Consider the following 12,693-nt stretch of genomic DNA (forward strand, 5'->3'; position numbering starts at 1 on the left):
TGGAGGATCGAGAGAGGTAATCGTGTTTGTCCCAATCTTTCTCTTCAATAAACTCGCGTGAAAAACTGGATGAATCTTGGAGGGGTGACAAACGAAGCTTGTATGCTACTAATCCAATCTTTTCAATGATATTGTAAGGATCGAAATACTTGGCAGAGAGCTTCAAGTTCTTCTCAGAGCCAACGAAGTCTGCCGATATGATTGCAGCCAAGTGTATGCTTTAATCGATTGGAGGGATACTGTTATTTGATAAATATGGTAATCTGATATTGGATAATTTTACTAAGTGTTACAACACTAGTTGAGGCTCAACCATTTTAACACTTTTATACGGGAAACTTTGCAAGGCTATAATCATCGAAATGGGTCAAAAAGCTATGTTGTGGATTGTCTAATCTTGCTACATTCGTGGGCTTTATATCGATTCTCGTTTTTTACGCCAATTACAATAGCCCAAGTTAAGTTTCCTCTTGCTACAAGGTAATTTTTTAACTTCATTTTAAGTAAATTTTTAATTCTTTTTGTAATTTTTATTTTTTATATTATTTAGATGACAACATAAAATTACCGAGACCAAGTTGTCAGTGCAAATAGAAAAGATATACGGATGAGGATCGATATCACCAATCAATATGCGGTAAATATTAATTTTTACATTTTTAGTTTTATTTATACTAACTTTTATAATTAATGTTTATCATTTTCTTGTATTTCGTATTATGACGTTGAGATCTACCAGTTACCGACACTAGGATTTTTTGAAGGAGTTATGGTGTGTCATTACGCATTTGTTACATTTTGCGATTGTTGAGATGCATACCGCATATAGAGTGTTGCGACAATTTATGTCTCATCAATCAATTCCTACGCAAATATTTGATATAGACGTGCTCCATAGAATTGATACGCGTGGAAAGCATAAAAATAATTGATCGAGGAAGAATGTTATATACATTCAACAATGGAATGAGCGACGTTTATCTCTCCCTATGTGTTTCAACATTAAAGCTCCTGAACTTGATTTCGACATTTCTCCCATCTCCAAATTATAAAGCAAATGGGGAACCATATTTAACAACATCGGAAGAGAAAAACAGTGTGAACAAATGAAGGTCAAGTTCGTAAAGGGCAAGAAAACATCATTATTGACATATGTCTTTTGCTTTGCCAAGTATTTTGTATCTGAGACCAGTTATGGTTTTTACCCTCCATATCATGCTTCAACGGAGAGCCATCCAAATTAGGTTAGAGGTTCATGGAATGCAACGCAAAATACTCAAACATCTTCGACCGAATATGCGAGTGAAGGTGAAAGGGATCATATTATATATGATCAACAAGGTAGTTAACTCGAGCCAATGACAGTAATGATGGTGTCAAATACCTTAAGTACTCCATAACTGTATTTGGAAGGTGGATCTCAAAGTGGAATGATGTTTAGTACCTCATTCTCAAGAAACATACAAAAATATAAATAAATTTATTATACATTGTATTTTGTTAGTTATTTTGTAATAAAATTATTTTGTTAATTATATGTAATATTTTTGTTTAATTAATTATTTTTAAATTATATTTGAATAAACCCGCACGTCGATATGACGAGTTTCAATGGTTACATTTTTAAAATTCAAAAGTTGGTCGTTTCATAACAACTAGTTTTTTTTAAATTCAAGGGACCTGTTTATGAACATTAAAAAATTATTTTCAAATAAACTCGTCACGTCAAAATGACAATTTACCCAATTACTGTAGCATTTATCGTATATTACAAAATAAATATTTGAATGGCCTATTGGGCCAAATATTTTTGGCGTCTGTCTAATGGGCCAAAAAACCCCTACTTTATTTTGGTTAGGTGCGTTTGGTTCACAGAATGTAAGATTATCAGTGGGAATAAAAGATTAGGGAATAGGATTACTGGGAATATTATATTTTGTGTTTGGTTGGTTTAGCAAGAGTGTAAAATTACCGTGTTTGGTTAAATGAATAAAAGATTATTAGAATGTATATTTGACCAAATTATCCTTATTATATATTTATTTTTTAACAAGTTGGAAAATATTTATATATTTTTTTAAAAAAATTTATATTCATAAATTTATATAATTTTTTTACAAAATTAAAAATATAAAAAAGTTTAATGAAAAGGTAAAATTTTATTTTAACCCCTTGAACTTCATATAAAATTTTAATTATAGATTTTTTTGTAAATTTAAAATAGTTTAAAGATAAATTTATAATTTAATATTCGTAGAATTTTTATTATTCAATGACAGAATAAACATATTTTTGGAAAAAAAAAATTAAGGGCATTTTAGTCCAAAACGACAGTAATCTAATAATATAAAGAAATAGAGGTAATAACATATATCCCAAAAAATCCACTATTAGTAATGTAAAATTACCAAAATAATATTTCCGACAACCAAACAAAAATGTTGATTATATTCCCATAAAAATCTCACATTCTACCGACAAAACATACTCTTATTTGTTTTAAAAAAACCCGTAACATTATAACCCAAATCTAATTAATTTATTAAGTTTCCTTTGGTCGAAACCCAAAGCACGGAGTAAAAAAATATTTAAAACATAAATAAAATAAAAATTTATTAAATCCCAGACCCTATCTTCCTCTTCTATCGTGTGTGAGTGAGTGAGGGAAGGCAAGACGCAGAGCAAAATTAGGGGGAAATAGGGTTTATTTTTTTTGTTTAAATTCTTCCTCTTTTTCTTTAGTTTTTCAAGTTAACTTTGTTTGCTAGCTTGATCCCTACCAAAAATACCAAAAAAAATTTACAAAGAGATGATTTATAAAGATTTTTTTTGAAAATTTTCCATTGCCTAAGCTGCTGCAAGTTGCAAGTTATTAACAACAAAAGAAAAGCAAGAAGCAAGATAAAATAACCAGGTACTTTGTCTCCGTTTATAATCAACTTCAACGGTGTGGACGATATCAGCTTTTGTTCTTTTGTTCTTTCAAACCGCAGTGGTAATAGCTCTTCCGGCTCATTTTTTTTATTAGTTTTAGCTGAAGATTTGAATTAAGCTCTGTTCAGATATAAATTTCTGACTTGAAAAAAATCCGTTTTTTGTTGCACAATTTGAGACCAGATATATAAAATGAAAGGTTTCAATTAGCTCATATAAATCACTCATTTGGGTTTACCTCAAAACTTATTACTTGTATGATAATTTTGAGAACTTGTTACTTTTTCCTTGGAAACAATGGATTTGATAGGAGACTGTGAATTGAATTGCCTACTATTTTTTCCCAAGCTATATCACTGTGTTTTGGATAAATATGGATTCTCGAATTTGATACTTTACTATTATGATTTACTTATGGATTTTATTTTCTAATTTTCTATAAAGTATTGACTTTATTTATAATTTTTTACACCAATTTATAATTTTAAAATTTTTTATATGCCGTCCCCTTGTCATCCGGTACCTTGTAATTTTAGAAATTTCCGTTTGAAAATATGAACTTCTCCTCAAATTGAAAGATTTTTTGTGTGATTTTGGGATTGGGCAGTCGAATTTGAGAAAAAAATGAAGTTTAAAGTTAAGAGATTTGAAATTTCAATTTGAGGCTCTGGGTTGTAATTAGTGCTGGACCATGACCTCTGCACCTTTTTCCTGCACTTATCTAGGATAGATAGTTTACTTATCTTTTTGTTCTTTTATTTGAACTTAATAATATACTTGTCTATAAATATAGTTATGTAATTTTTCTTTGACAATAAATATAGTATGTAAAAGCATAAACTTTGGGGTGTGTTTTGGAAAGTGATTCTTAAACTGTATTTATTTCAAGAATTCTCCTTTGTTTATCACCACTGAAGTTGCCATCGTATTGCATTGTTCATCTTTCTTCTTATGTAATTGAAATGATTTGCTAATTTAGCATTTATTTTCTTTGCCTCATCCACGGGGGATCTTATTATAATTTCTATTTTTTATAACTCTTTGCATTTAGATTGTCTATTTAATCAAATAGTCAAGTTCTCAAGCAATCAAAGTTCGGTGTTTTAATCAAGGTGGGTATTTATATCCTTTAAAAAATTGTGCCTGTACTTCAAACTCTCAAACTAAGTTTAGCCACTAAAAATTCCCTTTTCTTTATTTGTATATCTGTGTGTAGGACATTGCATGTACAAATAGCAATCTCTCTGCCATCATTGTGGGATCACAAGCAAAGCACTTCAAAAAGCTCCAGCCAAATCTTGTATCTAAATCATCTGGTCAGGAGAATTGGACGGTTTCGATATGGCAGATGCCAGTCCCAGGACAGATACTTCAACAGATGACACTGATGAGAAGAATCAAAGGGTAATGCCTATTGTACCATGCTAGTGCTTAAACTTTTCCTTTTCTGTTTTCGTTTCATTTCACCCAATTGATTCCAAATGTTTACTTTTATCTCTCACTGAGAAATAAGAAAGAAAAAAAATTCATATGTTGACACATCTATGTGCTTGAGAATGTACCTACTGGCTAATAGCGCTTGTAAATTCACCAATATTTTGTGCAGTTTGGAAGAGGTCAACTGACTGCTATTGCAGCTTCTGATTCTAGCGATAGATCAAAAGACAAAACAGATCAGAAGGTCAGGTTTCTCCTTATTCTTTCTTTATAGATTGGGTAACATGATTATTAGATTGTTAAAACAGTTTATCCATATGCCATCATGTTTATGAACTTATCATCTTCCCTTCTGCAGACGTTGCGTAGGCTTGCTCAAAATCGTGAGGCTGCAAGAAAAAGCCGTTTAAGGAAAAAGGTATTTCATTCATGACTTGATTTTCAATTTTATCAATGCAAGCTTATGTGAAATTCTAAGTTGCCATCATCTATAAGGATGCAGTTTCTTGGTGCCTCATTATAAATTTAGGGATAACTTATAAAAATCCATTCTAGTGTAATGTAGCAATTACACCTTTACATCATACCTCTAATGTCGATCAATGTTCTAGCAATTATGCCTTGAACTTCATCAGGCGAGGCCATTTTAATTGGACGCATGCATTCGTGCACTTTATGCCGCCTTCCTCTTTAACACTAGGCGATAAAAAAGTTGGCTTTACTGAACTGAAGTCAACTTTAAGTTTTTTTGCGCTTTTAACTTTTTTAATTCCCATGGTAAAACCGTAAAAGTTCTTTTAACTTTTAACTTTCTTCTCTCTCTCTGTCTCTAAAATATGACTGAATAATTTTTCAGATACATTTTTTATTTATATATACATGTATCCTTATATGTATGCGGCTTACTTTACTTGGGTGAGCACTTCTTTTTGCGCTTAGTTCCCTTGACAACATTGATGCCAATTGATTGTCCCTCTTAAGACATTATAAGAATTTAAAAAACACCTTTGTGTCCAGAAGAGGGCAAATAATTTTCCCACGGAAAGTTATTGGTTGGAAATTTGAGGCAACTTTCTTGCTCTGATCTTTTACTTTCTTTGAAGTGCCCGTGTGGCACACATTCAATTTTCATGGATATGGACGTCTGACCCTCCAAATAATGGAAACATTTACAGAAAAAAGTGTAGGAACAGCAGTATCTGACCAGTAACATAAGGAAAAAGTGCAATGTATGCTTTTTCATTTTGGTTCCAGTTATGCTCAATTTACCAGTTTCATATTGTATTCCTTATTTCTTAACCCTTTTTCTGCTTTCAAAACCTAGGCATATGTGCAGCAGTTAGAGAGTAGCCGACTGAAACTGACTCAACTTGAGCAAGAGCTGCAGCGAGCTCGTCAGCAGGTCTGCTACCTGTTAATATCATCAGTGTTGTGATGTATCATTTGCATTTTAATTTTCAGGTTGCTAATGGTGTCTATTATGCCTTACGTAGATTCATTTTTGCTTGTTTCACTATAGGGCATATTCATTTCAAGCTCAGGAGATCAGTCTCATTCAATGAGTGGAAATGGTATAAGCTTTGTTAGCCTTTCCTATTGTTTTGGGTCATGGTTGGAACTTGAAAATTTATTTTTATTATTTGGTACTAGGGTCTTGGAATGCTAGTTTTTTATGTTATTCGCTGGTTAAAATATGTTTCGCTGCAGTAGCTATTACATTACATGAGTGGATAATATGTATTAGGTATCCAAATTCCATCCAACCAAAGTATTTAATTCAAGGGCCAGAGAGTTCATACATATAACTTTGTTCTATGAATTTAAGTGATTCATAATTCATTGCTTTTCTGGTTTGGATGTTTGTTTCAGAATTATTTATTTATTTTGCTTATCCTTTGGTCATCATGGCATATAAGGTCTAATTATTGAATGGATTTTTTGGGTTATTGGATTTTGTTCATTGATAAAATTTGGTGTCATTGTTTCGCCTTACCCAGACAAGAATTGATTGTCGAAATATTTTTCAAGAAAATACAATTGTCTTTCAATATTTTAGTACTTTATTGCCCTGCATTCTCTATTTTTGCAATATGGTAGTGTGAATTTAAGTTACGTTTCTGTCTATATGCAAAGATTTTTTCGCAGGGATTTATTTGCAGGGATTACTTCCCATTTCAAACGCGCATATAATATTAATGATATTTATGACTGCATATGAATACTGTTCAACTATGTATTTATGTATTTATTTATACATGCTTTGCATTTTATCTATATTTTTAATTTTCTGACTGTCGGAGGTCTTCCACGGAAGCTACTCTCAACCTGGCGTTGGGGGTAGCCTACTACCCTACCTCCCCCTTACCCCATTGCATATGGGAATTGGGTTTTGTTGTTGTTGTTGTTGTCTAATGTCTTGATATTTTGTATGGTGTCTGATCTTCGTGGACTGGTTTATAGGTGCACTGGCATTTGATGTTGAATATACACGGTGGCTAGAGGAGCACAATAGGAAGATAAATGAGTTGAGGAATGCAGTCAATTCACATGCTGGTGATGCTGAATTACGCATTATTGTTGAATGTGTCACAACACATTACGAGGACATTTTCAGGTTGAAAGGCACTGCAGCAAAAGCTGATGTTTTCCATATCTTATCTGGAATGTGGAAAACACCAGCAGAGCGGTGTTTTCTGTGGATTGGAGGCTTCCGTTCATCTGAGCTTCTCAAGGTGAGCTTCAGTCTTGATACCGATGACTGTTTTCATGGTATATATGAGGTTTCAATATTTGAGTGTCTCAAGAGCCAAGCGGGTCCCAACAGAATATGAATGTCTTAACTGTGTTGAAGTTAGATCTATAGTTCTGTACTAATAATACTAGTAACAAAACAATTCATAGGAATTTCAAAAAAAAAAAAAAGGAAGAATCTCTTTATTAATTAAAAAATCTTGACAAAGCTTGGTATCACAAACCAAGGGATACCGACTTTGTCAAGGGTTTGTAACAAAAGAATCAAATCAAACTATTACAAAAATTATAAAATCAAGGATGCACGTATTTACACTGAAGAAATAACTACTTACTACACAAATAAAACTGTAAAAAAATAATCTTTTTCATATTTGATTTAAAAGTTAAAATGTTTAGGAAGAAAGATCAATGCAAACACAGTTGTAGCACAAAAGTGATGCACTTTACTCTGCATGAAAGTAGAAAACCAGTGGCAAGAGTATCAGCTAAATGATCCTTAGAGTTTTTTTAATATGCTAGTAGTTTCCTTATTGGCCTTCTTCCGATTCAGAAAGAAAAGAAAAAATTGGGTTAAGCTCTGTCCTTTGCATAATCAAGTCACGTGGATAATATTTTTCTTTTGAAAGGCAGTTTCATGGGTGATTAAGCTGACAAAATATTTGCTGGGATTGGGGGGGGGGGGGTTCTTGGCACCTTAATATATGATACCCTTAAAAGCGTGAATGTTTTTTTTCAGTGCGGTGCTTTTCTTTTTGAAAGTACGAGTATTATTAATAAATCCGAAATGAGTTGCAGCAGAGGTTCTTTTCAATGGAGCCTTTTTTTGCACTTTGACCTTTTCCAGCTTTGAAACTTGGTTTATGCGTGTTTGGACATCATGTCCTCAGTTAAGATCAAATTCTGGAGTTTGTTATCAGGCTGACTTTTATTTTTGGGTTTTATGGAACTCTCTAGCCCTTATTTCGTAAGTTGTTAAAATATATTCTCAGTATTTTTTCATCATCTTTACCTCACCAATAACTTAAAGTATTCATAATATTTAAAACTGTTTGTCATCCGGCAAATGACACAAATGATCAATTGATGAATCTTTGGCCCATGATTTGAAGCCTTGAACTGGAATTATCTGGTGTGGTTCTGATAAGTGATAATCATGGTGTGTTTACTTTCATTTTTTTTATCTTAATGATCTACACTTGGTTAATTATTTATTTACTATATATTTGGAAGCCATGTTACTTGCAATTATTCACTTTTACTGTAGTGTTTGTGTTTGGCTTTGAGTTTATAGGGATATAAAAAAAAGTAAAACAAATGCGTATAAAACATCGCATGTTTGTTAGAATAGATACACAATTGCATGTAACAGTCTCAAAGTTCATAATTGCAAATGATTAATATTATGTTGTTTCCCCGTTCTTTATTGTAAGGTACATTCTGATGCATTCATCTTTTCAATGCTTGTTAGTTTATTGATGATTTCTTAAACATAATGGATGTTGATGCAGCTTCTTTCAAATCAACTGGAGCCTCTAACTGAGCAGCAGTTTATGAATATCCAGAAGTTGCAGCAGTCATCCCAACAGGCTGAAGATTCTTTGTCACAAGGAATGGAAGCATTGCAACAATCTTTGGCTGAAACTTTGGCCAGCGGCTCTCCTCCTGGTCCCTCGGGGTCATCTGGAAATGTGGCAAACTACATGGGTCAAATGGCCATGGCAATGGGAAAGCTAGGAACCCTTGAAGGGTTCCTTCTTCAGGTACTTCCGTTTTGTGTGCAGTATTGGCTATGTTTCCTATGTGTTTCTCATTTCATTTTAAGTGTAATATGACTTGAATGTGTCTGTGTATCGGAAGAAAAAGGTGGGATGGGGGTGGGGAAGAGAAGAGTATTCTCAATTTGGGGATGACCTTCTTGATATTCCCTTGGTTCCCATTTTAAACAGTAGGAAACAGTTTCCGTATGTCGATAGCTTGTAAAAATATTATTAATTTAGGTGTTTGGTTATATTGTGTGTCATTTTACTACTATAGTCTCAACAGAGGAAGGCTGTGTATATCTGGACCTTCTCCAGACCCTGCTTATAGCAGGTGCCTTGTGCATTGGGTATAACCTTGTAGTCTCCATAGTAGTTAAAATAATAAGAAAGTTAATGTGAATAGTAACGTGCATTTAATCTTCTTTGGTTCTCAATCATTGAAGATTGTGATGCTTCCGCATTTTACAGCTTCCAAAAGTTTGGGACTTTGTCGTTATGCACTGTGTTGTGTATGAAATCAATTTTGTTTTGTAAAATCCATATATAAGGTTTTATATTATTGTCAATTGATTTTCCAGGTTAATCACTAGGCTAATAATTTGTTTTCTTTTTCCCTTTCTTGTCATACCAGGCTGATAATCTACGTCAGCAAACACTGCAACAAATGCATCGAATCTTGACAACTAGGCAATCAGCTCGGGCTCTTCTTGCCATAAATGATTATTTTTCTAGGCTTCGAGCTCTAAGTTCTCTTTGGCTGGCTCGGCCCCGGGAGTAAGAATTCAAGAGTTCCCTCCATACAAAGTTTATGTGAAAATTGACCATGGTTCGATGAATTATAATAGTATCTTCTTGGAGCAATGCAAATGCTATGACTGATGCAGGGCAGGACACTGCTCTTCTTCTTCTTCCTTGACTTACGAGTTGGCCATCCATTCAGGATGCAGGTGAGGCCAGCTTCTGTTGTGTGTAGAATTTTTTTTTCTTTCTTTGCATGGACAAATCAAATATGGGGGCAGAAGTCATATGCTGAAATGCAGTTTGTGTTGTAAAACAGTAGCCCCATAATTTGGATATGCAGAATTAAGGAAAGATAGTGTCATATATATAACATAGGGCAAACCTTTCAAATTGTAGATCAAAATCAGTATGAAAATAGTTTCTTCTTGGGTGTTTGATCTGATTACCTTTTGATTTTGCGTTTTGCCTCTGCTTGGATAAAGGTTTAAACACTTCCATTGGTGTAATTAAGTGTAGAGTTGTGTGCATATACGAACAAGTAAAGTATAGTAAGTCGATAGAGTAAATTGGGTTGTGAGGGTCGTCTTTGTCTCTGTAGTACCTGATTCAGATTAGTCGATGAATAGATTGGCTGGTATAACTACCATGACCATAATTCACTTAAGAATTACTCTGAAATTAATTTTAATATTATATATATTATCGAAGCTCATTTCTTGAGAATCAAACAACAAGACTACTATTATTTACAAAAATTTTACTATCTCACCTATAACCGTTCGTTAATTTAATTTTACTAAATATATATTTTAATTTTTAGAGTATATCTTTATAGTATTTGATTGAATCTATTGTCACTTAACTAAAATATTTGAACTCAAATAGAAAATACAAATAAATCAAATTATAAAATAAAAAGTGTGAAAAATTATAGAATTGATTAGATGTAAAGGAGATGAGGAAGTAGAATAAATTATGCAAGCACTCTCCAAAGTCCAAACATAAATATATAATAATCTCGGATGGAATTAATAATATCTAAAAAAATGATTTATTTTCATTATTTCATCTACTTTTTTTATTACCTGTGTTCATATCTGTGTAATGTTTTAATTTTCAGTTGAAGAAGAAAACTAGAAGTGGAACAGGAACAGGAATAGGAATAAACACTTTATGTGAAACTGTCCCACCTCCAAGAATAATCAAAGATTCTTTCCTTATAGCTCAAGTTTCCATGTGCACGAAAAGCTCTCAATAACTCCTCTCTGTCTATATATATAATAAATTGCAAGATCCACCACCAACACCATTAACAATGGTTTCTCTGCTGCAACTCTTTGTCTGTTTCCCTTCTTATCATCGTCTGTTGTTGATCAGCTTCATCAGACCAAACCCGAAAAGTATGTCTCTAAATCAGATCTCAAGTGTATCATTGTGTAACATCCAACAGATGATGGCATGCAATGTTTGTGTTGGAGCATTATGTTGTATATATGGGAAGTTCAACCGGAGAAATGACAAGTGTCGTGAACTGTCAAATAAATTCATTTTCTCAAAATAAAAATAGATAAGAATAAGAGTAGTATAGAGAAGAAAAGGGTTGATCCGCATAGACTTAGAAATTCTGATATCAAGTTGCCTTGATTCTGATCCTCGAATTGTGCTGACTAGGTTGCTTCTAGAATCTTCCTAATACTGACTGGACCATCTAGAAACTGTCACGTTAGATTGCTTCGTGCTCGTGTGTCCAGTCATGGTTCTAGAAAATGAAAACTTACAGAATCATCCCTTTTAATGTCGTTTTCTGGAAAGTAGACCTCTGCACGAGAACAAGCAAAATAGAATCAATCAGCAGTGATAAATAGATAACACGAGAAAATTAACAAGTAAATAGTGTCAATATAGAACACTCATCAAATCCCCCCCCCACTTACCTCATGCTTGTCCTCAAGCATGCTTCAATTGAACAAGTTATAAACTCAATTTAACTTCCTTCGCCTCGTCTCATATCAAAGCAAGTCAAGTTCATAACAATTATTCAAGTTAAGATATCAATCAATTGGAAAGCACAAGTTGGATCAAGTTAGACAAAACTACAACATCCAATCATTCATCAATCTCAATGCAACCTAACTCAACACCTCACAAAGTTTCACTCAATGTATTTTTGGGTGCAAGAACGCTCAAAGTCAGAATCAAACATGACATTTCCATAAGCTTGTGATACAATCAAATCTCCACTACTTAAATAGAACAAGATGCAATAATCACTGGGTCTTAAAATAGGTTGTAACGGGGCTTAGGTAAAGGTGGGAATGAGGCTAAAAATGTGGTTAAAATTCAAGAAAGAGATTTCTTCTAAGTAACTAAATTAAGTCCATAAGCAAAGTAAACATAAGAAACAAAAATTAAATCAAACAAGCATCAAACATACTATATTTTCCTTTTTTATTTCGAATTTTACTGTTTATTTCGAATGTTTTTTTCTCTCTTTTTCGTGGAACATGATTGTGCAACCTTCAACTCATACTCTTTGTCTTGAAAAGGGTGGAAGAGAAGAAAAATGAAAAAGACTCGAGTTAAAATTGCGGTGAAAGAAAAGAATGGGAATAGGCTAAAAAATGGTTAACTAACAGGGAAGAGAAGGGTAGGCATTTTGGGTGAAAAGTATGTGAATCCTAAGTTCCCAAATCACTTCAAAGCATCAAGCTCTTATGTAATCTCGGCATGCATTGTACTACAAGTTCTAGATTGTCAATGTTTTAGTTCGACACACTCAAACAATAATAAGAGCAAAAATATAAAGAACATGCTCACCAAGGCTCAAATCTTACCAAAGTGTGTTCACGCATTTAGTTAGGCAAAATTTCAATCAACCAAGTCATGGATAATCACAATAAAGTTTACTCAAATCTCAACTCATGCACTCCGTTATCATGAATATCTGAACTCAAACAATCATACGATCTCAAACAAGCATGACATACTAAAAATACTCAACAAAGGAGAAGAATTTCAACGAAATTTAAAACCAATTCAACCAATGCATACTAAGATCAAAACATAA

At 33.1% G+C, this 12,693-nt stretch overlaps 1 protein-coding gene across 1 annotated transcript; it reads left to right on the plus strand.

Annotated features, from left to right (window-relative positions):
* The first annotated feature begins 2,788 nt into the window (after positions 1-2,788).
* LOC120144998 (transcription factor TGAL1-like) lies at positions 2,789-10,002 on the plus strand. Its single transcript, XM_039158913.1, has 10 exons — positions 2,789-2,914; positions 3,986-4,046; positions 4,151-4,338; positions 4,541-4,615; positions 4,730-4,789; positions 5,696-5,773; positions 5,891-5,942; positions 6,832-7,103; positions 8,634-8,885; positions 9,517-10,002. Exons 3-10 carry the CDS (start codon positions 4,276-4,278, stop codon positions 9,661-9,663), a joined length of 999 nt encoding a protein of 332 aa, XP_039014844.1. The 5' UTR covers positions 2,789-2,914; positions 3,986-4,046; positions 4,151-4,275; the 3' UTR covers positions 9,664-10,002.
* The last annotated feature ends 2,691 nt before the right edge of the window (positions 10,003-12,693 follow it).

The sequence above is a fragment of the Hibiscus syriacus genome, unplaced genomic scaffold (assembly GCF_006381635.1).
Source record: "Hibiscus syriacus cultivar Baekdansim isolate YM2019G1 unplaced genomic scaffold, ASM638163v2 tig00110893_pilon, whole genome shotgun sequence".
NCBI lineage: Eukaryota > Viridiplantae > Streptophyta > Magnoliopsida > Malvales > Malvaceae > Hibiscus > Hibiscus syriacus.